The sequence below is a fragment of the Schistocerca cancellata genome, chromosome 6, assembly GCF_023864275.1.
Source record: "Schistocerca cancellata isolate TAMUIC-IGC-003103 chromosome 6, iqSchCanc2.1, whole genome shotgun sequence".
Taxonomy (NCBI): domain Eukaryota; kingdom Metazoa; phylum Arthropoda; class Insecta; order Orthoptera; family Acrididae; genus Schistocerca; species Schistocerca cancellata.
In genome coordinates this window covers 210,258,779-210,283,390 of record NC_064631.1, presented here as the reverse complement: position 1 = coordinate 210,283,390, position 24,612 = coordinate 210,258,779, and the positions used below count along the sequence as shown (strand labels likewise).

The 24,612-nt window shown below is 44.0% G+C and overlaps 1 protein-coding gene, 2 non-coding genes and 3 pseudogenes across 3 annotated transcripts in view; all 6 read left to right on the top strand.

Moving 5' to 3' along the window:
• Nucleotides 1–7,507: 7,507 nt before the first annotated feature.
• LOC126089950 (5S ribosomal RNA) lies at nucleotides 7,508–7,625 on the top strand (annotated as a pseudogene).
• Nucleotides 7,626–8,023: 398 nt separating this feature from the next.
• On the top strand, nucleotides 8,024–8,141 carry LOC126089593 (5S ribosomal RNA; annotated as a pseudogene).
• A 5,606-nt stretch (nucleotides 8,142–13,747) lies between these two features.
• Nucleotides 13,748–13,822, top strand: Trnas-cga (transfer RNA serine (anticodon CGA)). Its single transcript has one exon. It is a non-coding gene; the product is annotated as a tRNA-Ser (tRNA).
• A 527-nt stretch (nucleotides 13,823–14,349) lies between these two features.
• On the top strand, nucleotides 14,350–14,424 carry Trnas-cga (transfer RNA serine (anticodon CGA)). Its single transcript has one exon. It is a non-coding gene; the product is annotated as a tRNA-Ser (tRNA).
• A 456-nt stretch (nucleotides 14,425–14,880) lies between these two features.
• The window catches only part of LOC126191131 (uncharacterized), a 43,081-nt gene continuing 33,349 nt past the window's right edge, over nucleotides 14,881–24,612 (top strand). The window contains exon 1 of the mRNA XM_049931880.1: nucleotides 14,881–15,012. Coding sequence (XP_049787837.1) covers nucleotides 14,935–15,012 — 78 coding nt within the window. The 5' untranslated portion in view covers nucleotides 14,881–14,934. The remainder of the gene's footprint in view (nucleotides 15,013–24,612) is intronic.
• On the top strand, nucleotides 15,259–15,375 carry LOC126089864 (5S ribosomal RNA; annotated as a pseudogene).

Below are 24,612 nucleotides of genomic sequence, written 5' to 3'. Positions count from 1 at the left end.
ACCGCTAGGACCACCCCAGTCGCAAGTTTTAGCGTGAGACTTTTTCGCGTCTCTGTTACGTCAGGAACACCCCCCCAGCCAATGTTAAAAGATAGAGCCCTCCAGAAGAACAGTATAGATCTTACGATAACACAAAAAGGGCCACCCAAACCGCAAGTTTTAGCGTGAGACTTTAACGTGCTCTGTTACGTCAGGACCACCCCCCCCCCCCAGCCCATGTTAAAAGATAGAGCCCTCCAGAAGAACAGTATAGATCTTACGATAACACAAAAAGGACCACACCAGCTGCAAGTTTTAGCGCGAGACTTTTTCGCGTCTCTGTTACGTTGCAAACTTTAAAAACATTGTCCCACCACGAAAAGTATAACGTTTCTCATTGGATAGACAGAATTTTTGTAGGCGGAGCTTAAGGTTAACATTGAGACCCTGATTGGTCAGATGAAACCAAAGCCAGATAGTTTTTTTAAACCAACTTCGGTAAATTGTAGTAAGGAGAAGTTAGGGGAGAGTTGCTTCCGAGACGGCGAGGTGAGCGCAGCTGTGCTGCCTGCCGCCCCCTGACGAACACCGACAATGTAATGAACGCACGCGATGCTGCATAACAGCACATAAAGCTTCACTCAGAACTGCAGAAGTCTCATCTGTTACACCCCCTTTTTGCGTAATACTAGTGTCGATCGTCAATTAAAGCTCATGGTGTTCACATTTGCCACTTGAAGTAAAAATCTGAAACGCGATGATTTTTATGTTATATAGTTATTGAGAAGCCACATCAGCCACTGTAATTTACGACAAGTTAGATAAGTAATTAAAGATAATTGAGGGTCACTGTAGACCATTTTGATAGTTTTCTCTTTTGTGAAAACCTAGATTATAGATGTGATATGGCAGAGGCCATCCTTCGATCCATTGTAGAACTTGGAAACCCATTCAGGGAATATTCGTTCACATTTTTGTTGAACGCAGTATTAAAATATTTCCTTTTATCAATAGTGCAATTTATAAACAATGTTTTGTGAGTAGAATAAAATTTCCATTGGTAAACTTAACTGCTTTTTAGACGTTACTTTACCAGCTAACTAAAAATAGGAAAGCCTTGAACCCCTTCCACTAAATTTAGTTAGTATTAAGATTCTTTTACAGGGAGTGCAGTGGAGTTGACGCTGAAATCATTAAGTATTTGGTTATTCATCGCTAGTCTCACTGAACTCTTCTGAACTCTACATGTCATGTGTGGTCTGGCGTCTCCTTACCAGCAACAGGTCCCAGGTTCAAACTAGTCAATTCCCTAAAAAAAACACGCTCAGAGCGTCGTTGCGCGAAAGTGGTAGGGAGACACGATATAGAACAAACAGACACCACGCAGAATGTTAGAAAGTGGCGACCCTGCCAGGATTGTAAAATACCATGATTGAAGGTCGACCACATGCCTAACTAGGTCAGAAAAATATCCTGTTGAAAAATTTTCGTAATAAAAAAAATTTTTTTTGAACGTTATAAATAGTCGAAAACAGTAGCTGCAGTGATAGATAGTAAGAAAGTATTAAATAAAAGTGAGACATTCTGGCAGAGACAATAGCATAATTAAGTTATGAATTGTAATATTGTTAGAATTAAGTTTTCTCTCCAACGCAAGCGCACAGGTGGCGGATACACCGTTGACAAGTTGGTTCTGACCCGACAAGTAAGTAAATTGATTGTCAAGTCGTGTGTGCAAAAAGTTTATAAAACGCGTGAGATCGTATGAGCGCATGTTGACGCGAAGTAGGGCGCGTGAATTGCTTTTAAAACAGAAAATAAGGGATTCGGAAAGATTAGCAATGGCAAATCGAGACCTTGTCCGAATTGAGGTAGAGACCCAGCATGAAAATGGACAGAGAATATAGGATAGTACAACAGACGAAGTAGTATCGTGAGAAATAGGACATACAACGCACCATAACGAGCATAATGTACGTCAAGGCATAGAAAACGTAAGTCAGCATACGACAGAGGTGCAGGAAAGTAGAGAGACAGTCGATGAGGATTCTAACTTGCGTCTTGAATACGTAGAACCCATAGTACAAGTAATCAGAGCTCCCTCACTACAGAGTACAAGGAATGTGAGCAGAAACCTGTCACAGCACAGTTCAATGCAATCGGTTGCAAACCAACACTTGGGCGAAAACACAGAGCGTAGGACGTCGGAAGAAAACGCAATAGGACCCACCAATCTGGCAGAATTATTACAATTAATCACGGAAACCATGACAAGACAAAATAAAGAAATTGCGAACCAAATTAAAATTCAGACTGCAGAAACGACGAAACAAATTGCAGAAACCACGAGACAAATGCGTGAGATTAAAGAACAAAACAAAAAAATTCAGTTACACCTAAGTCATATTGAAGACGAGGCAAAAGTATCTCGAGAAGTGATGGGAAACAGGTCACAATCAATTGAGAACAGACATTGTCAAGGTACAAGCGGACGTACAAACATTGCGTAATGACATTCAGGACGAGATCGTAAGATCTATACTGTTCTTCTGGAGGGCTCTATCTTTTAACATGGGCTGGGGGGTGGTTCTGACATAACAGACGCGAAAAAGTCTCACGCTAAAACTTGCAGCTAGAGTAGCCCTTTTTGTGTTATCGTAAGATCTATACTGTTCTTCTGGAGGGCTCTAGCTTTTAACATGGGCTGGAGGGTGGTCCTGACGTAACAGAGACGCGAAAAAGTCTCACGCTAAAACTTGCGACTGGGGTGGTCCTAGCGGTTAGCTGGCAACGTGGGTGTCCGCCCCTTATCGTAGGGCCTTCCAGCTTAACACGGTTCTGCTCTCGGCTGCTGTTCTCGTTTCTCCCTTTGGAACTGCGTCTATCTCACGGTGGGAAGGTATGACATGCATTTAGGCATTAGTCTGTGGTATTCCATTTGCTCACTCGTTACTCGTATTACTTTGGTTAATTTAATGTCACGATTTAATCGGAGCTATGTGACATACTACTGGATTTGTTTATCATGTCAGGGTTTTCATGGAAGGTGTTGGATTTGCCTGACACCTTACATATCATCACCCTTCGAACTTAATTTTTGCACTGAATTTATGCAATGATTGAATCGTTGTCTAAGTCAGTCAAAAATTATTCCTTTATCTAAATTTAGTTACCTACTGTTCAGCCACGTTATTCTGGTTCTATGCTAGTTTGTATTACTAGTCTATATTTTTATATTCTTCCACATTATTCTCAAAAATGACAAAAGAAGAATATTTTTATGCTGTTATTAATTTTTAATTATTTTTTTCTTTATTTAAGTGTGAAGTTTGTTTTTTAAGAAGTTTGTTATCGAAAGTGAGGAGTCTTTCACATCAATTTTCTTAGAAATATATTTTTTTTTTATAAATGTAGTAATTAAGTAAAATCTATTCCTAACACATTTTCTAAATATCATGTGTGAGTAAAATGTTTTTGTTTCTAGACACTCATTTCAACATTGTTACACTAACAAATCAGAATTATTTCCAAGAATTGCTTTGACAAAGAAATATACATACACAAGTATTGAGATATTATCTTAACAAATGGTACAAATGTTAAAAAAAAGGGAAAACATCCAACAAGATAATTTTTTATTCTTTGTTTTTATAAGGAGAGAATAAGTAAAATGTAGTTATTCTTTTATTTTTATGAGGAGAAAATAAGTGGCATATAGTTTTAGTGTTTAATATGCCTTACTTTTGTTCTTTATATACTGTCCATTTCGGAACTAATGACTTATTTTTATCGATAGTCTAGTTTTTACTTAAGTCCATAGTCAATGACTTATTTTGTAGTTTATTAACTGTCTGGTGTGCTTAACTTATTTAGTTTTTCACACGTTTCTTTTGCACAATTCCTACATCACATAATTTGATTTCACACATTCACACAATCCTATGAATGTTTAAGCATGAGGTTGGCTAATGTTTTTTTTTGCACAAAGCTGATAGACTTGAGCGAGATCGATGTGGGCAAGTATTTGATGTACAGCTTCGTTCGTCGTTCATTGTTGGCTTTGCAAGTGTGTGTTGCTGTTGTGGAAGTCCCATAATGGAATGGAGCTGTGTGTGCAGAATCTCGTGGTTTACTGGCTTTGAATGCGTGAAAGTCATCGTTATGTGTCGCTGAAAGCGGTCGTTTTTCGTTGTAATACTTCGCAGACGACTAGTTTACAATAGGATAGGGATTTGGGAAGGTATGTCGTCAATTCTTCACCCATCTTCTTTCTTGGCCTCAATCTTGCGAATCTTCAACTTCTTTTCTTCCTGCTTTTTCTCTGCTTCTTACTTGCTTCTTGGTTGTTCTCTTTGCAGGATATGGAAATATTTGTTGATAACTAGTCGCTTTGAAGTTCTCCTCTTAGTAACAATTTGATAAATTGTTTGGGCATGTCAATTTTACTTTGTGGAAGTTTTCTTCAGTTTCGTGCATCAGCGTGCTGTTTAATAGCAGTAGTGTGAATTTTACACATATTTTTTTGCCAGTGTTGGCTTGCCTAAGCCGTCTTCTCGCCGGGCCGTTTTTTCCTCGCTCCGCCGAGTCGGCGTCTCTGTTATGTTGCAAACTTTGCAAACATTGTCCCACCACGAAAAGTATAACGTTTCTCATTGGATGGACAGAATTTTTTTAGGCGGAGCTTAAGGTTAACATTGAGACCCTGATTGGTCAGATGAAAACACTGCCAGATAGTTTTTTTTTAAACCAACTTCGGTAAATTGTAGTAAGGAGAAGTTAGGGGAGAGTTGCTTCCGAGACGGCGAGGTGAGCGCAGCTGTGCTATCTGCCGCCCCCTGACGAACACCGACAATGTAATGAACGCACGTGATGCTGCATAACAGCACATAAAGCTTCATTCAGAACTGCAGAAGTCTCATCTGTTACACCCCCTTTTTGCGTAATACTAGTGTCGATCGTCAATTAAAGCTCATGGTGTTCACGTTTGCCACTTGAAGTAAAAATCTGAAACGCGATGATTTTTATGTTATATAGTTATTGAGAAGCCACATCAGCCACTGTAATTTACGACAAGTTAGATAAGTAATTAAAGATAATTGAGGGTCACTGTAGACCATTGTGATAGTTTTCTCTTTTGTGAAAACCTAGATTATAGATGTGATATGGCAGAGGCCATCCTTCGATCCATTGTAGAACTTGGAAACCCATTCAGGGAATATTCGTTCACATTTTTGTTGAACGCAGTTGGTTTTTACCATCCTGTATTAAAACATTTCCTTTTATCAATAGTGCAATTTATAAACAATGTTTTGCGAGTAGAATAAAATTTCCATTGGTAAACTTAACTGCTTTTTAGACGTTACTTTACCAGCTAACTAAAAATAGGAAAGCCTTGAACCCATTCCACTAAATTTAGTTAGTATTAAGATTCTTTTACAGGGAGTGCAGTGGAGCTGACGCTGAAATCATTAAGTATTTGGTTAATTCATCGCTAGTCTCACTGACCTCTTCTGAACTCTACATGTCATGTGTGGTCTGACGTCTCCTTACCAGCAACAGGTCCCAGGTTCAAACTAGTCAATTCCCTAAAAAAACACCCTCAGAGCGTCGTTGCGCGAAAGTGGTAGGGAGACACGATATAGAACGAACAGACACCACGCAGAATGTTAGAACACTTCATCAGTTCAGCTATCGTGGTTGTTGGTTCAAATACGAATTCAGTAAGTGTAGCTTTTCCCTTAAGTGTTCAGTTCCTTGGCTATGTACTGAGCCAAAATGATCTCAGGCCTGCGGACGAACACGTCTGTGCAATTGACAATCTCCCTGGCGTACAGAAACTTGGATCGCCATTCATTCTTAAGGAAGATCTGTCATTATGATAAATTTTTACCGAATTTTGAGCAGATACCGTTGGCCTCGATCAATCGTAAAAAGGGGCGTCAAATTTCAGAGGTCAACAATTTATCACAATGTTTTCTTGAAGCTAAGCGTATTTTTTATGTCGGCTCCCTGCCTGACCACCTTACTGTCCTGACGACAGGTACTTCATAACTGGTGACTGGCACTGTTCTATCACAGAAGTTGTTAAATAGCTCAGAACAACTATTGCGTATTCGTCTAAAACACTGTCAATGACAAACGTCCATTACAATCGGAGAAAAGGATGTGTTGGCTATTATTTACAATACAAAATAAAAACATTTTTTACACTGGTAAACTCCACCTGATGACGGATACAAAGCCACTATTTTTTTGGGCTCCTAGTGCACCCATCAGATAAGATGACGCAGAGATTACAGGAATGGGTGCAGTTTGCGAGCAGTTACAAATATAAGGTCTACTAATGCTTGAACGCGTTAACGCTGGCATCATGTTTCATCTACTGATGGATCCAGATCATGACTCTATCATTCAAGAGATGCTGTGCTTCCAAGATTTATGAAAATATTATGGCCACGCTAGTCAGATTCCTCGTGGTGCACTGAGATTGTATTCACTCTAACATCAGAAACTGACACTACACAAAATAATACTAATGCACATTTTGGTTGCTTGGTGCTCCTGCCTAAAACTACTGGTATGTAAGCAGAACTAAGCATTCAAGACTCGATGAGCCAGAGACTCAATTTCAACCAGGGTGTACCTCTACTGTCTACAGAAGAATCCAAATTCCAGCTGATGATCCTGACTATGCTCAGGTCACATATTCTTAAGCTATTACACGAATAACACTGGCGTATGTCGAGGACGGGGGGCTTATTCGCGTGCCATACTAACAACCATGTGACCTCGTGCAGCGTCTTTGAAAGGCACTACGTGAGGTATGGTAATAAATTCCGGCACCACGCCATGTCCGATGTGACAATACAGACAAAAGACTGTGGGGTGCCTGTATAGGTGTGATCGCAGCCCCCAGCTATGGAAGCCCTATCTCTGCTGGTAGAGCAAGTCCCGGAGGCTCTCACGCCGCCACCGAGCTGCTTGTAGGGGTGCCAACCTCTCGTGCCCTTGACGTCGCTTGTGCCATTTTCATCCCGTGCACTCTCCCTCCATTGGCCGGTAAAAGAGGACAGGCATCTAGTAAGCAGTCGCTGTATCGATATGGTAAGAAGCATAGGCAGTGGCGACAACGGTATCTTTGCGAAGGAAAGTTCGCTTGCTTCGTCCGCGATCCCAGAGATCGCCAACACATGGGGATGATCGATTCTTCAACTGGATCGAATGTTCCTATCTCGCCACTCAAGCCTACGAATACCACTGTAAATCTCGGCTTCATCTCCTGGTCTTCGGTTTTGGAACTCAAATTAAATGTGTTGTTGTTTAGGACTATTCTTCCATTGTTAACTGGCAGTGCTCATGTGTGCTCCCATTACTTGTAATCGCAAAGTTCTCGGTCTACTGTGTTAACGGCCATCAGTCTGTGACGTCAGATTAGCCTTAAACAATTATTTCTATATCATGCTCCACTTTATTAACTACATAGCTCATTGTGTTAATGTCTAATAATGTGTTGCCATACTATTTGAGAAGCAACGGCCTTGCCGCAGTGGATACACCGGTTCCCGTGAGATCACCGAAGTTAAGCGCTGTTGGGCGTGGCCGGCACATGGATGGGTGACCATCCAGGCCGCCATGCGCTGTTGCCGTTTTTCGGGGTGCACTCAGCCTCGTGATGCCAATTCAGGAGCTACTCAACCGAATAGAAGCGGCTCTGGTCACAGAAAACCATCATAACGACCGGGAGAGCGGTGTGCTGACCACACTCCCCTCCCAGCCGGCCGGAGTGGCCGTGCGCTTCTAGGCGCTACAGTCTGGAGGCGAGCGACAGCTACGGTCGCAGGTTCGAATCCTGCCTCGGGCATGGATGTGTGTGATGTCCTTAGGTTAGTTAGGTTTAATTAGTTCTAAGTTCTAGGCGACTGATGACCTTAGAAGTTTAGTCGCATAGTGCTCAGAGCCTCCCCTCCCATCTGCATCCTCCACTTTATTAACTACATAGCTCATTGTGTTAATGTCTAATAATGGTTTGCCATCATATTTGAGAGGCAACGGCCTTGCCGCAGTGGATACACCGGTTCCCGTGAGATCACCGAAGTTAAGCGCTGTTGGGCGTGGCCGGCACTTGGATGGGTGACCATCCAGGCCGCCATGCGCTGTTGCCGTTTTTCGGGGTGCACTCAGCCTCGTGATGCCAATTGAGGAGCTACTCGACCGAATAGAAGCGGCTCCGGTCACAGAAAACCATCATAACAACCGGGAGAGCGGTGTGCTGACCACACGCCCCTCCTATCTGCATCCTCAACTGAGGATGAGACGGCGGTCGGATGGTCCCGATGGGTACTTGTGGCCTGAAGACGCAGTGCTTTTTTATCATACTTGAGACGAGAGTGCGTAGTTGTACTGGAGCTCCACTCTCCCATTACTTTGGGGAACCTCTTATAACTTCAAATTAAAGGGCATAGAGATTGACATAGAAACAGAAATATCACAACTTAACCCCTCAAAGCTTAAGTTTTTACTTTGGCTGATGACTTACCGCACGAGTTGGTACACATCGTTGGCAGGGCGTCGAAATCAGTGTCAGAAAAGAACACGTGACCCATAGACGATGTGTGACAATATCTGAGGCGTTACCGCGGAAAGAGCAGCCGCAATGTGTTCCCGACTCCCAGCAAAGTAATAGAACTGCTGTACTATTCAACAAGTTTCTCGGAAATTGGTGTGTGGGCATCAGATCGCATCGCTATTACAGTGGCTTCCGGCAGCTGATTCCCGCAGGTGGGGTATGTCCGTCAGGCGGCGCCATCCCTTCCACAGCGTGCGCCGCTCCTTATCGTCGTGTGCACCAGCAACCGCGTCACAAAAAGAAGATCCCATTACACCACACACCGCCTGCAGACTGAGTTGTTTATCTCCACCTATAGTTCTATCAACATCTTAAGCGTTTCCTACAAACTATGAACAGTGCTTTTCCTCTTGGTTATCATTTTGAAATATACTTGGGCTTCGTCCGCTCTGCAGAGCTCACGGTTTTCTCGCTCTTGTACCGACACGTTACCTGTTCGTAATGACCGCTTCTGAAGTGACGTGGCATACAATTCCACCATGTTTAATGTGGTCCGAAGTAACCCGCAAATGTCGTCATGAGCCGGCCGCAGTGGCCGAGTGGTTCTAGACGCTTCAGTCTGGAACCGCACGACCGCTACGGTCGCAGGTTCGAATCCTGCCACGGGCATGGATGTGTGTGATGTCCGTAGGTTAGTTAGGTTTAAGTAGTTCTAAGTCCTAGGGGACTGATGACCTCAGATGTTAAGTCCCATAGTACTCAGAACCATTTGAACCATTTTTGTCGTCATGAGTTTTACTATCTGAAGCTCCAGTATCATAAAAAATGTTTGTTTTCACACGACTGGTTGCAGCCTTTATGCCATTATTAAGAGATTCATTCCTAATTTTTTTTCTGTTCTTGTTTCGTATTTTTTATTTTCTAGAGGGAACTGTTTGACATTCGGTCTATTTCTTTCCAGTCAAGATGCCACTAGGCTGGGAGTGTGGTAGATGGGATCCCAATCGGAAATATTTAGGAGTCGACTTGCAGTTTTGGAATTCGCCTGACTATGTAGATAAAGTCTCTCAGTACCGTTAATCGGTACACAGGGTTCGAACTGGGAGGGTACTGGTGTGTAGTATCTGTAAGTGGTTGTTCTTTGGAGGGCGACAATGCCCAGTGGCGCAGAGAGTCGCAAGCTGAAGCAGTTGTTGAGAGGCTATGGAAGGAGTAGGCTGCGTGAGCCAAAGGCGGTTCCGTAGCGAAGGATTTATCTCTATGTTTAATAGTAGTGGCACACAGTTTGAATAATAGTGTGTTCATGTTTGTGCAGTGTGATAAAGGAAAGAAATTAAATGTTACCAGTTCTTAATGCGTCTCCATCAGTTAGTACCACACCATTGCATTTAACAATGAACGAAGTCTCGATATACACGGTCAACTAAAACAAGAGGAATGTAACATAATAATCATTAATTAACCCATATAATCTCCAAGGAGTCGGGAGCTTATAGAACTATATATTTTAACTTATTTTATCCACCATCTTAGCCAAAAATTAAAAGAGATTTTATGTATGTATGTGTAAGGGTTGGACAGAAATGTGGAAACATCGCGACAAATGCGTCCTTTAACATAAATGCAGATGTCACCAATGTCTGCATATTCCACTGCCGTATTTGATCGTGAGTTGCACCTGTGAACAATTCTCTGTACATGGTCAGAACAGTGTTCTGTGTAATTGTGGGTACATTATACCGGAGCCAAGTGGATTCGAACGCGGGCAAGTTGTTGGTGCTTTTATGATGGGTGCTTTCCCAACCAATGTCAGCCTAAGTGCTAGGGGTTTCAAGAGGCCCCGTATCGAATTTTGTGTTGCATAGGGGAAAAGTAGAGGAACATGATCCACTAAGCTATAACTCGAACGAAAGCGTGTGTTGAGGAACAGTCGTTGAAGAGGACGAGAGCTGCAAAAGTCACTGCAGAACTGAATGTCGCACTTCCAAACTGTACTAAAATTCCTTACTCCTTCGAAATTACCTCTCCAACCTGGAAATGACCCAAATCATTATCAGCAAAGACTCCATGATTATAAAATCCACAAACCCTGAATTCCACTCCTACCTACTGGGCAAACTCTCTGCCATAACGTTTGGTCACCACGTGTCCTAGCTCTCTCTCGCACCATCACGTCCCAGAAAACATTAATTCCCTTCCTACTCTCACTGTCTTGATCGAAGGTGTTCGCCCAGAGATCACGACAGAGCTAGTTGACCGAGAACTGAATTCAAACCCCAACACCTCTGTCAGAAAAGCTCTCCGAATCCATAACATTTCTGGCACTACACTCCTTGTGCGTATTTCCTCGGAAATCCCATCATCCTCCAGTCACCCATATCGTCCTCATTTTCCACTGCAGTAAAAAGAAGAACATTCCCAACACCAAACCTATTCATACTGCTGCCAGAATTACCTCATAGATAATCTGCACCTGATCAAAATTTAGAAACCAACCCACGTGCCCCACAAAAACAATAACATTATCTATCTCCTTCAAAATGTGATCAATCCCATACAACGTATCCTTATAAGTAAAACCAAATTTACTCTCACTGTAATGGCACTGCTCCACGACAACTCTTTATATCCGAATATCTCATCTGCTTTGTATAAAATTTTCAACCCTTTGAATATCCCATATAGTACAAGAAATCCAAGTGGCTACCCATTCATTGTTCCACATAAATTCCACTACAACATTTTCTCGAAACCATTCCCAATTCGTTTTCACCAACTTACATACCATCGTAGTATTCGGAGAACAAATGGTATTCACCAGTCACCAGGTATCAATATTATTGAGCCTTCGTGGTGTACCTTGGAGAGAAGGGAGCGCCGACAACGTTACCTGAACTTGCCAATATTCTTCAGGAATCATGGTTTAAGATTCACTAGAAAACCATACATGGTATGTATTTATTCATTTAGAGACGATTGGAAGTTGTTTTGAAGGGCAACGGGTTTTCTACACCGTATTAGGCATGATAATGTGTCGTATTTTTGATGTCATTATATTTTTGTCCAGTTCTTTGCCCCCCCCCCTCCCCTTTCCTCCAATCCCGCGCTGGGATGTCAACTGTGGTGTCGCTCATCTTTACTCTTTGATTCTTCAAAAAATTTCTAATTAAAATATAAAAATTTACAATGTTAAAATTCTGATTAAGTTTATGATGACGATTGTAGCACATTTGTAGTCGTAGTAAGAATGAAGTGTTGTGGGCTCATGCTGTGAGTGTGGATAAGAATGTGGGAGGTATTGGAGAGGATGTTGAATGGACAAGGATGAGGGATGTCTATGTGGGAAGGAATCGGTAGTTGGTTCAAGTGGCTCTGAGCACTATGGGACTTAACTTCTGAAGTCATCAGTCCCCTAGAACTTAGAACCACTTAAACCTAACTAACCTAAGGACATCACGCACATCCATGCCCGAGGCAGGATTCGAACCTGCGACCGTAGCGGTCGCGCGGTTCCGGACTGTAGCGCCAGAACCGCTCGGCCACTTCGGCCGGCGAATCGGTAGTTGGGATGTGGCTGTTAGGATAGGAGTGGAATGCCAGCAGGGACAGGAATGGTTTGGTCGGAGCTTTCATTTGGTGACTGGTTGAATAGGTTAGGGTACAGTTGGAAGGAGGGGTCGGTCTCAAAGGTGAGTTCATGTTTGGAAGGCAAAAGAACTGAAATTCCGCTTGGAAAGGATATCAAGTGCTTTGAGTTGGAGTGAAGGTGAGACATGTTGATAGGGGTGCGGCAACAGGGCTGGGTTCTCAAGTGTGTGGGGGCTGTAGTGTGTTGGGATACGGACTCAAAACAACTACACCTCTCCTATATCTTTTGTAAATGCAAGTGCTGAAGGCGAGAGGGCACTTTGAGTACTACATTGGCAAAGGTAAGGATGGGACAGACAAGGGTCTTGCGGGGGCATTTAGTCCCAATGTTCCACACGTTTGTCTATTTGTAGTTTTAGTAGGATCGGTATTTTCGCCAGAGAAAAAAAGTCATGTTTCAGAGGACAGTGCAATATACGGGTAAGACTTCACATTGCAGAACTCCACGGACGTACAGAACACGCAGCTCTTTCACCCACACTTGCAGCCACTCTTCTGGACATTGACGCTGGTCCATCTGGCTCAATAACGAGTTCGGAGCCTAAAGAAACATAATTCATTTATGTCACCCCTCCCCCATCCTCCTCTGTTATGTCAGCCTGTTCATTTCCCCTCCGTGAGCTCTGGTGTCACCTTCGCGTGCCGTTGCGACAAGAGAAGTGTAGTATTTTGTATGGTCCATACAACTTTTTCTGCTGGGTGCAATTGTTGAAATGTCTGTAGAGCGTTAATGGATTCCAGGCAAATAAAAAACGAGTTCCTTTGTCTTACTTCACGCGTCCCAGTGCCTTCAGGTTCGCATCCAGCACAGGATGATACGCTGTAATCAAATCTGGTAGGAGAATCCTCAAGACACGAGGGTAAGGTCGTCTGAATCGCTTGATATATTTTCGTTCGTTACGTAGTTTCCTGTATATTTACCATCAGATCAAGACTCAGAACTTGCAAAACAAATTTCAGGGCCAGTTTCAATAAAACCTATGCAAACGTTGGAGCATCGAGTTGATATGTCGTATTAGATGAAAATTTGTAAACGATATAGACTAGCTTACAAGCAAAAATGCACAGTGATCACCGAATTATTGTGCGAATTCATTTCCTTCACTAATAAAAGCTTCTATCACAAGGCTGAGAGTGTCCCATACCACTTCTCCCAACAAGGAAAACTGATTGAAATCACTGGCAGATCCGGAAATCGCTTCCTGGTCTCTCGCATGGCAGCCATTTGCACTGACTACTCAGCTACGGAGGCGGTCAATCTCTGGTGGTAGGGGAACGTTAAACATCACTCAAAATCCAGAATGAGAATTTCACTCTGCAGCGGAGTGTGCGCTGATATGAAACTTCCTGGCAGATTAAAACTGTGTGCCCGACCGAGACTCGAACTCTCATTCTGGAAACATCCCCCAGGCTGTGGCTAAGCCATGTCTCCGCAATATCCTTTCTTTCAGGAGTGCTAGTTCTGCAAGGTTCGCAGGAGAGCTTCTGTAAAGTTTGGAAGGTAGGAGACGAGGTACTGGCAGAAGTAAAGCTGTGAGTACCGGGCGTGAGTCGTGCTTCGGTAGCTCAGTTGGTAGAGCGCTTGCCCGCGAAAGGCAAAGGTCCCGAGTTCGAGTCTCGGTCGGGCACTCAGTTTTAATCTGCCAGGAAGTTTCATATCAGCGCACACTCCGCTGCAGAGTGAAATTCTCATTCTGGAAACATCCCCCAGGCTGTGGCTAAGCCATGTCTCCGCAATATCCTTTCTTTCAGGAGTGCTAGTTCTGCAAGGTTCGCAGGAGAGCTTCTGTAAAGTTTGGAAGGTAGGAGACGAGGTACTGGCAGAAGTAAAGCTGTGAGTACCGGGCGTGAGTCGTGCTTCGGTAGCTCAGTTGGTAGAGCGCTTGCCCGCGAAAGGCAATGGTCCCGAGTTCGAGTCTCGGTCGGGCACACAGTTTTAATCTGCCAGGAAGTTTCATATCAGCGCACACTCCGCTGCAGAGTGAAATTCTCATTCTGGAAACATCCCCCAGGCTGTGGCTAAGCCATGTCTCCGCAATATCCTTTCTTTCAGGAGTGCTAGTTCTGCAAGGTTCGCAGGAGAGCTTCTGTAAAGTTTGGAAGGTAGGAGACGAGGTACTGGCAGAAGTAAAGCTGTGAGTACCGGGCGTGAGTCGTGCTTCGGTAGCTCAGTTGGTAGAGCGCTTGCCCGCGAAAGGCAAAGGTCCCGAGTTCGAGTCTCGGTCGGGCACACAGTTTTAATCTGCCAGGAAGTTTCATCACTCAAAATCCTTAACTCGTATCAGGGACGAAACGTCACGACTTTGTAACCGAGCACATAGTGGGTTGTAGCAATCGAGATTAGTTCGTAGTGGCCTGCGTAACTATGTAATTTACCTCTGCAGCAGAAAGGGGACGGCCAAACGTGGTGTGCCACAACAACGTGCCGTTCACAACGTTTATCGCCCATCGTCACGAAGCGTTTAAAGCCGGAATGAATACCGTGTTGGACGCCGCACAAATAGCCACCGGATCCGCTTCCGGTCGCGACTGTATCTCTATCCGGTGCGTCTCCCGCTACCACAAAGCACTCTGCGTTCTGCCGCCCGAGCTTCAAGTTCGGACGGAGGTCTCTCTTATCTCGAGGCTCATGACGCACGGCGGCCATATAAATGAAGGAGGCTGGGTAGCGGCTGTCAGACCCTGCGGGAGGCCTCAGCTTAGCCGGTGGCCGCAGCTGGAGTGGGCTGCGAGACGTGGGCATGGGGCGCTGGGCAGTCCTCGCTGTGGTGCTGGTCTGGACCTGTCTCGTCTCCGCTCAGGTGGACCAGCCGTACAAGGTACTGACCGCGATACGCCTGCCAAGTGTGCCATTAAGACATCGCGCCTTGCATCTGAGATAATGGGAGCTGAACAGCAGTGAAAGGTGGAAACTACCACTTCGTTAATTATTATTAAGAAAGTGTCAAGTGCAATTTGAAAAATCTGTCCCATCATGTAAACGTGCAAGAAATATTCTGCTGGCCATTATAACTGCAACGCCAAGATGCATAATAAATGATAAAACTTTACTCATTGTATGTATAGGCAACGGCCTTGCCGCAGTGGGTACACCGGTTCCCGTGAGATCACCGAAGTTAAGCGCTGTTGGGCGTGGCCGGCACTTGGATGGGTGACCATCCAGCTGCCATGCGCTGTTGCCATTTTTCGGGGTGCACTCAGCCTCGTGATGCCAATTGAGGAGCTACTCGACCGAATAGCGGCGGATTCGGTCAAGAATAGCATCATAACGACCGGGAGACCGGTGTGCTGACCACATGCCCCTCCTATCCGCATCCTCCTCTGAGGATGACACGGCGGTCGGATGGTCCCGGTAGGCCACTCGTGGCCTGAAGACGGAGTGCTTTTTTCATTGTATGTATACAATAGACTGGAAACACCTACATCTACACATACATCTACATCATACTCTGTAAGCCACCTGATGGTGTGTGGCGGAGGGTGCTTTCGGTACCATTGTCTGTATTGGCACTAATTTCTCGAATTTTCTCCTTGTGGTCAACACGCGAGATGTATGTGGGGGAGAAGTAATATGTTGTCCGACTTCTCCTGAAAAGTGCTTTCCCGAAGTTTCAATAGTAAATCTCTCCGTGATGCACAACGGCACTTTTGTAACGTCTGCCAGTGGAATTTGTTTAGCATCTCCGTAATCCTCCCTCGCCAGCTAAACGATCCCGTGACGAAACGCGCCGCTCTTAGTTGGATCTTCTGTCTCTATCAGTCCTACCTGATAGAGATCCCACATAGATGAACAATACCCAAGAGTCGGGCGAACAAGAGTCTTATAAGCCACTTCTTTCGTGGACGAGTTACATTCTTTTAAGATTCTGCTGATGCAACGTAGTCTGGTGTCCGTTTTTCCCACTATCTGTTTTATGTGGTCATTCCACTTAAGGTCGCTCTTGATAGTTACGCTTAGGTATTTTACGGCAGACGCTGTCTCCAGCTGTTTGTCATCAATAGTGTAGCTGTACGTTAGAGGATATCTCTTCCTATGAATGCGCAATGTGTTACATATATTTACGTTCAGGGTCAACTGCCAGAGCCTGCAGCATTCATCAATTCTCTGCAGGCCGTTCTGCAAATTCTTACTATGTTCTGGAGTTGCTACTTTGGTATAGACAACTGCATCATCTGCAAATAGCGTTGAAGATTATCCGACGCTTTCTACTTGATCATTTAATTTATTTATATATATTTATATATATTGTAAACTGCAACGATCCTATCACACTTCCCTGTCGTATTCCGGATATTACCTTTACATTTATCGATTTAGTTCCATTAAGAGCGACCTGTTGAGGACTATCTGCAACAAATTCTTGAATCCAATCGAAAGTCTTCTCCGATACTCCATAAGCTCGTATTTTTTTCGTTAAACGGCAATGCGCTGTTTTTATTCCAAAATCAAGGAACACGGCATCAACCTGAACGCCATTGTCACTGCGCTGTGGATCTCATGTGCAAGAACAGAGCGAGCTGAGTTTCGCAGGATCTCTGTTTGCGGAATCCATATTGATTTTTATAGAGGAGATGTTCATTTTCCAAAAACGTCATAATTCTTGAGCATAAAACATGTTCCATAATTCTACAACAGATTGACGTCAATGATATAGGTGTATACTTGTGTGGATCTGTCTTAGGGCCTTTCTTAAAAACGGGAATGACGTCGTTTTTCCAGTCGTTAGGTACCTTTCGTTGCTCAAGCGATCTACGATAAATTACTGCCAGAAGGGGAGCAAATTCTTTCGCATAATCTTTATAGAATCTTTCAGGTATCTCATCTGGTCCTGATGCCTTTTTCACTACTAAGCGAGTGTAGCTGCTTTTCAGTTCCGCGATCGGTTATCTCAATATCTGGCATTTCGACGTTCGTACGACGACTGAAAGGAGGGACAGTGCTACGATCTTCCGCGGTGAAACAACTTCGGAAGACGAATTCAGTATTTCGGCCTTCTCTGTGCTATCTTCCGTATATGTGATTGAGTTCTTACGGGAACTGAGCGTATATAGGCTGCAAAATTTAGTACACAGAGCTACCTCATCTGGCGGCAACAACGGCTGTAAACCAGCTGGCTCTAGAATCGAACCGAGCCTGGATGAGAGGTGCGGACCTGTCATTCCATGTTGCTTCAAGGCCATGACACAGTTCATCAGTCATAGTACGTGGTGAGTGGTGACGCGCATCTTTCTAGGCGACCCACAACCACAGGTTTCCGTAGGGTGAGATATCTGGGCAACGTTTTGCTCAGCGGAAGAGTCTAACACTATTACTCTGTGAATTGCGGAAGTTAATAGAGGTGAACGGGAACAAGAAACCCATAATGTTAGAACACAGTGTCAATTTGCGCTGCTTCGCACAGTCACGTCGAATAAACATATAGGTGTAACGTTGTAAAGCGATATGAAGTGTAACGAGCACTTAATGACGGTGTAGGTAAGATGAATGGTCGACTTCGGTTTATTGAGAGAAGTTTAGGAATCTGTATGGGAGATGCCGCGCAGTGCGACCCATTCTTCAGTACTTATCGAGGTTTGGGATTCCCAGCCCGTCTCAGAATAACTTCGATGTCTTTCCATAATTCAACCTGAATTAAAGAAAGACATCGAAATAATTCAGAGATGGGCTGCTATATTTGTAACTTGTAGGTTCGATCAACTCACAAGTATTACGGAGATACTTGATGAACTCAGGTCAGTATCCCTGGAAGGAAGACAACGTTCCCTTCACGGTATACTATTGAGAAAATTGAGAGAAATGGCATTTGAAACTGACTGCAGAACGATTCTACTGCCACCAATGTACATTTACGTAAGTGCCATGTAGATATTGTAAGAGAAATTAGGGCTTCTATAGAGGCGTATAGATAGCCGACTTTCCCTTTCATTCTCTGGAAGTGGAACAGGAGTATAGCTGGAAGAGTACGTTTGTAGATGTAAATGAAGATGTATCGCGGTGGCAAAGACAGTATGGGCAGCATGAGATCTTTCGTTAAGTCGTTAAAATACAAAGTCAGACAGACCTCGAAAATGGAGCACAGTCACTGGCCTTAATACTTCAGAAACGGAACGGCTGCTGCCAAATTTTCCAGCTGCGTGGACGGCAGGTGATCGTGTTGTGTATCCATCGGCACTCAATCTCGTCACCCCAAGATCATATGGTGATGAACGCAAACTGGTGCAAACCCCCGTGGTGTCTGTAACATATAGTGCATGTGTATATGTGGTTGTCCAGTTTTGCCTCCGCACTAGAATTCTCACGCCTACAAATAATTAAGACGACTCTACCACCGACAATCTACACCTAGGGATTTCCATAAAACGAAGTATCGTGTTGTGGTTTTACTTCACTTCATTTTAGTACATCAAACCAATTACTCCTATCGAGATGCTACTAGAATCTATCATAACTTGGATACCGTAAATTATTTATTCTAAAAACACAAGGAGACTACAAGAATAAATAAATATGAAGTAACCACTGTCACATTCTCCGCTACATCCAGTTTCGAGATTGGCAGAATGTGTATTTGACTTTCTTTACACCACGCCCATCCCCCTTATCATTGTTATTAGACGGACATGAATTGGCTGACATTGATATGTGGTGAGAAACAGGAGTCCTCGGCCCTGACAGTCTCTTTCAGAAAACGCTCAGTGGACAAGCAGTGGAGCTCAATACATTTACTGCGAGAGTTTCCCCGTCCGCCAAGCAAGAGGGCGCATTTCACCTAGTAAAGTATAGACTGCATTTGTACAGCATCAGTAGTCCGCTCGGCGGGGCACTGGACGTTGTGAAGAAGACGTACGTGACATACTTGCAATTCTCTGCCTACACAATGGACGCACAATGCCGTCCGCAAAGCTAAATTTAATTGTAGCCCATCTCTCCAACATGAAAACACATGGTCCATTTCTCCCAAATAACATTAGTCCATCTCTCGCGATTGTCTGGGAGAGATGGACTACACCGACTTCTACCTGCAAGGTGCGAACTCGGTGGTCATTTTAGGTTAATTTCATGCCTACACGTTTGTCATGCTGGCTGAAAAAAAACACTGCTTCAAGATTGTACAAACTAAGTCTTATTAATAAAATTAAGTAACTACACAAGAAATCTTTTCGGATTACCTGAAAGAAGAATGCGATTCTTCTCCTGAACTAAGACGAATAAAACAGCAACACTTCCTAGCCACGTTCGTTAACAAAAGAGCTTGCTCACAAATAGTGACGTCCTCTCTCTAGCGGCGCATTTGTGAAATACGCCACTGGTTCATCCCGCCCATTGAACCAGCTCTCCTCGACTTACCCTAATTTGCAGTTCCTGTTGGTGTCACAGTTTTCATGACAGCAGTGGATAACTTCTTATAAATTCTTATGATGAACCCGTTTGAAGTCTCTGTTAAAACTCCGTGAGAATCCACAGGCAAACATTATGTATTGAGTATTAAGATTCTCCTCAGGTGAATTTGGTTTCACATGCTGGACATCTGTGTAGCATTCTCCTGTCTGACGACATTCGTGTAGGTCTTGGTGCTATATCTCATTGTGTAGCCATGATTCTATCATGCACTCACGTAGGTAAAAAGGGCCACAGAGCGTGGATCGGTCAGTTGCGATACCACTATCCGAATATACTGTAATATTTTTAGACCATGCGGCATCGGACGTCTGGAAAACGGCTATCGCGTGTAATAAGCCTGAATAGCTTTGCTATGTAGTTCAGACTACTACACGGAATTACTAAATAAATATTGGCGATGGCGTACAAGAAATCGAGTTTTAAATGAATTCTGATTTTCATTAACAAAAATAACCTCTTTGAAGGGACTGAACAGAATGCACTAACTGGTGTACGTTAATCACGCCTAGCAGGCGAACAACATTTACGTAACACAATATACACACACATATGATAAACACTTGAACTTACTGTAAGTTAGATTGATCTACACCAACTGTCAGTAATGATTTGCATTGTACTGAATGTACAATGAGTACTGTGGTGGCAATAAATTCTTTAATTGAATAATTAATGAACACTATGGAACTGATGGTTACTAGGGACGTCAAAAACATTACTTTAGAATCAGTTTGTTCTAATGAAACTGAATGAGTCTTTACGTTGATAATGTACTGAAAAGCCACCACATCGAGTTGAACTGTAATTAATGTGGCACAGTACCTGGTGTCTTCTGTCAGTTGTATAATCCGGCGTTTGTTGGAAATTTTCGGCGTTATCTCCGATTATATCATCTTGTTGCATTAATACGCCGATACTCAGGTAATATAGCCTTTCTACTGGTATTGCTGCACACACAGTGATGGATTTGGGATAATAATGAACTTTTTTCTGTAAATAATTGATGACACTCGTGGAATGCACTTTGAATCACAAACTTATTATTTCACTCAGACATTACACCGTAGAGAACTTGACTTGATAAATACATAAACTGGTTCGCTACGGATAAATGTACTTATTATGGCGGCGGTATAAAATGCACTGTTCATAAAAACACTGTCGCACGATAACTACTAGTTCGTTGCTTGTGCTGGCATGAGCTCATCAATGGATCTCATATGGTAGTAAGATCACATTGCAACATTAGCTGCAGACACCGGTCACTTCATACCTTGCTGCTGGTCGCTGCAGTACGTCGTAAATTATGCAGACTTCCACAAGGTGTGCCATGTGCTTTTTGAGCGGGAACAGCAACTATATCGCTCACAAGCCGTCTCCGTCGAAATGTTGCATCCTGCAAGCCTTATTGTCCATTTGACTTGCTGACACACCATAAACCCTGTTCGTGTTTGTTGTAAGCTCAATTTTAACTGTCTATAAGCAACGTTACCGTACCGTACTAACACTGTCACTTTCGCGCCGCATAATCTCTGTTCTGCATCTGAACAGTTCCAGAACACATCTCTATCTACTGCCAAATTCACGCACCAACCTGCATTGTCCACGTTCTCGGGGATTTCCCTCACATTTAAACATTAATTTACTCTATGCCAAGTTCTCTATTTACAAATGGACATACCATAACATTACCATATTCAATTACAGTCTAATATTAAATTAATATTTTTACTATACGTAATAATGTTATCCTAGTTTAATGCTTCTTTATTTCGTCGTCCGAGCGCAGCACTTTCAGATACTGTCTTACTCGTAGCGCTATTTCATTTGACTGCCGCCAGGCGGAAGCACCTGCGCTTTTGTTTGCGTAACTATCCAACAGATGGCATGAGCGTTCACTTATTCAACTGCTGCGCCTTGGCTGTGCTTCGTTGTGGCATTACACAGTCTCGAGCGAAACTCGTTTTCGAGAATGATTTTTGTAAATCTGTTTTTATAAGTAAGGTATACCCGTTTTTACTATCATTTTCTATCCTAAAATAGTGTTTCTATAATTTTCAATGTGATAGTATCCCAAGATGCGACGAACTTTTTGAAAGATTTCTTGAAGCCTTCAGTTGCCATTCTCTTTATTTCCTGTATGATTGTACAATTTCGGCCTTTGGCCATTTTAAAGTATTTTATGAATGATTTTTAGTATCAGATTATGTCATATATGTCATTGCTCCTATGGCATCATGTTATAGTCATAAAATAAATACGAGGTGTTCACGCTATTTTAGAAGGACGTTATTTTCGAGCAACTGCATGAAGACCTCTGATTTATTTTATGACCATAACATGATGCCATAGGAGCAACGACGTATATGACATAATCTGCTAGTAGAAAATCATCCATAAAATACATGAAAATGACCTAAGGCCGAAATTGTACAATCGTACAATAAAGGAAGAGAATGGCAACTGAAGGCTGTAAGAAATCCTTCTAAAATAGTATATTCTAAGAAGTTGGTTTCCAGGAAAGTCTCTTAGTAAGATGTCCCGTGACATGAGACTTTTCCTTTTCTTTTGTTTGTCTTGAACAGTTAGCCATCTTTCTGGGACTGAAAACTTGCATTGCCAATTTTAGATGTCGAGAACTAAGTTTGTGTCTTTAAAACTGTACCTTCTGCAAAAGATTACGTTTTCCTTTAGTCTTTACCAAAAACATATTTAGAAACCTATGTGTCAATAACCCTGGGTTCGGTATGGGGCCGCGGTGGGGTGGGTGGACTGCTGTGCCTGTTGTAGGGTAGTGAACCACTCAGGGCTACGGTGGGACGAAGCCTCTCCATTGTTTCTAGGTCCCCGGTTTAATATATACGTACAAGATGACACATCGATGTCATAAATATTTGGATACAGAATAAAAAGATAAAATATAGATTTTTGAGCATGTTCGACATTCAAAACCCAAAATTAAAAATTTAGGTCTCAAAATCGATTATTTGTTACATTTTAAACCCCTGGCTCAGATAGCAGGTCCAGAACATAGTTAATTTCATCCAGTATGTGTCCAACCCAAACTTAGTTTATCTGCTCAACAATAATATTAGCAAACTGTTGTGTACATACACTCCTGGAAATTGAAATAAGAACACCGTGAATTCATTGTCCCAGGAAGGGGAAACTTTATTGACACATTCCTGGGGTCAGATACATCACATGATCACACTGACAGAACCACAGGCACATAGACACAGGCAACAGAGCATGCACAATGTCGGCACTAGTACAGTGTATATCCACCTTTCGCAGCAATGCAGGCTGCTATTCTCCCATGGAGACGATCGTAGAGATGCTGGATGTAGTCCTGTGGAACGGCTTGCCATGCCATTTCCACCTGGCGCCTCAGTTGGACCAGCGTTCGTGCTGGACGTGCAGACCGCGTGAGACGACGCTTCATCCAGTCCCAAACATGCTCAATGGGGGACAGATCCGGAGATCTTGCTGGCCAGGATAGTTGACTTACACCTTCTAGAGCACGTTGGGTAGCACGGGATACATGCGGACGTGCATTGTCCTGTTGGAACAGCAAGTTCCCTTGCCGGTCTAGGAATGGTAGAACGATGGGTTCGATGACGGTTTGGATGTACCGTGCTCTATTCAGTGTCCCCTCGACGATCACCAGTGGTGTACGGCCAGTGTAGGAGATCGCTCCCCACACCATGATGCCGGGTGTTGGCCCTGTGTGCCTCGGTCGTATGCAGTCCTGATTGTGGCGCTCACCTGCACGGCGCCAAACACACATACGACCATCATTGGCACCAAGGCAGAAGCGACTCTCATCGCTGAAGACGACACGTCTCCATTCGTCCCTCCATTCACGCCTGTCGCGACACCACTGGAGGCGGGCTGCACGATGTTGGGGCGTGAGCGGAAGACGGCCTAACAGTGTGCGGGACCGTAGCCCAGCTTCATGGAGACGGTTGAGAATGGTCCTCGCCGATACCCCAGGAGCAACAGTGTCCCTAATTTGCTGGGAAGTGGCGGTGCGGTCCCCTACTGCACTGCGTAGGATCCTACGGTCTTGGCGTGCATCCGTGCGTCGCTGCGGTCCGGTCCCAGGTCGACGGGCACGTGCACCTTCCGCCGACCACTGGCGACAACATCGATGTACTGTGGAGACCTCACGCCCCACGTGTTGAGCAATTCGGCGGTACGTCCACCCGGCCTCCCGCATGCCCATTATACGCCCTCGCTCAAAGTCCGTCAACTGCACATACGGTTCACGTCCACGCTGTCGCGGCATGCTACCAGTGTTAAAGACTGCGATGGAGCTCCGTATGCCACGGCAAACTGGCTGACACTGACGGCGGCGGTGCACAAATGCTGCGCAGCTAGCGCCATTCGACGGCCAACACCGCGGTTCCTGGTGTGTCCGCTGTGCCGTGCGTGTGATCATTGCTTGTACAGCCCTCTCGCAGTGTCCGGAGCAAGTATGGTGGGTCTGACACACCGGTGTCAATGTGTTCTTTTTTCCATTTCCAGGAGTGTAGTTCCGTGTAATCAGCGCGTACACAACTTTCCAACTAGAGCGCGCCCCGATAAGCACAACAGCGCAGGCGCAGCGCTCGTCCGTCTCCGCACTACGAGATGGCACTGTCTTAGAGATGGACCAATTTCTGCTTCCGTCGATCCGCGTATTAATATGTAACGCAGCCAATTAGGTTGCTGCTAATGTAGAACCTTTTCTCCTCGCGGAACACACCCGCGCAGTGATGCTTGAATGCGCGAGGTGTTATAACGAGTGTACAGACCTCCGATTAGTCAGTCTGCATTTATCTGCACCAGTCTGCACCAGTCTGCATTTGTACCAGTCTACAGTCAAGTTTCAGCCTGCGCCTAATAAGATTATCATATTCCTGTGCATAGCCATGAAGATAAATGTATAGACACTTTGTCAAGTATCAGAGATATGTGAGAATAAGATTAACGTACCAAGACCAAAGGAACTTCAGATTGTCAATTGAAAACA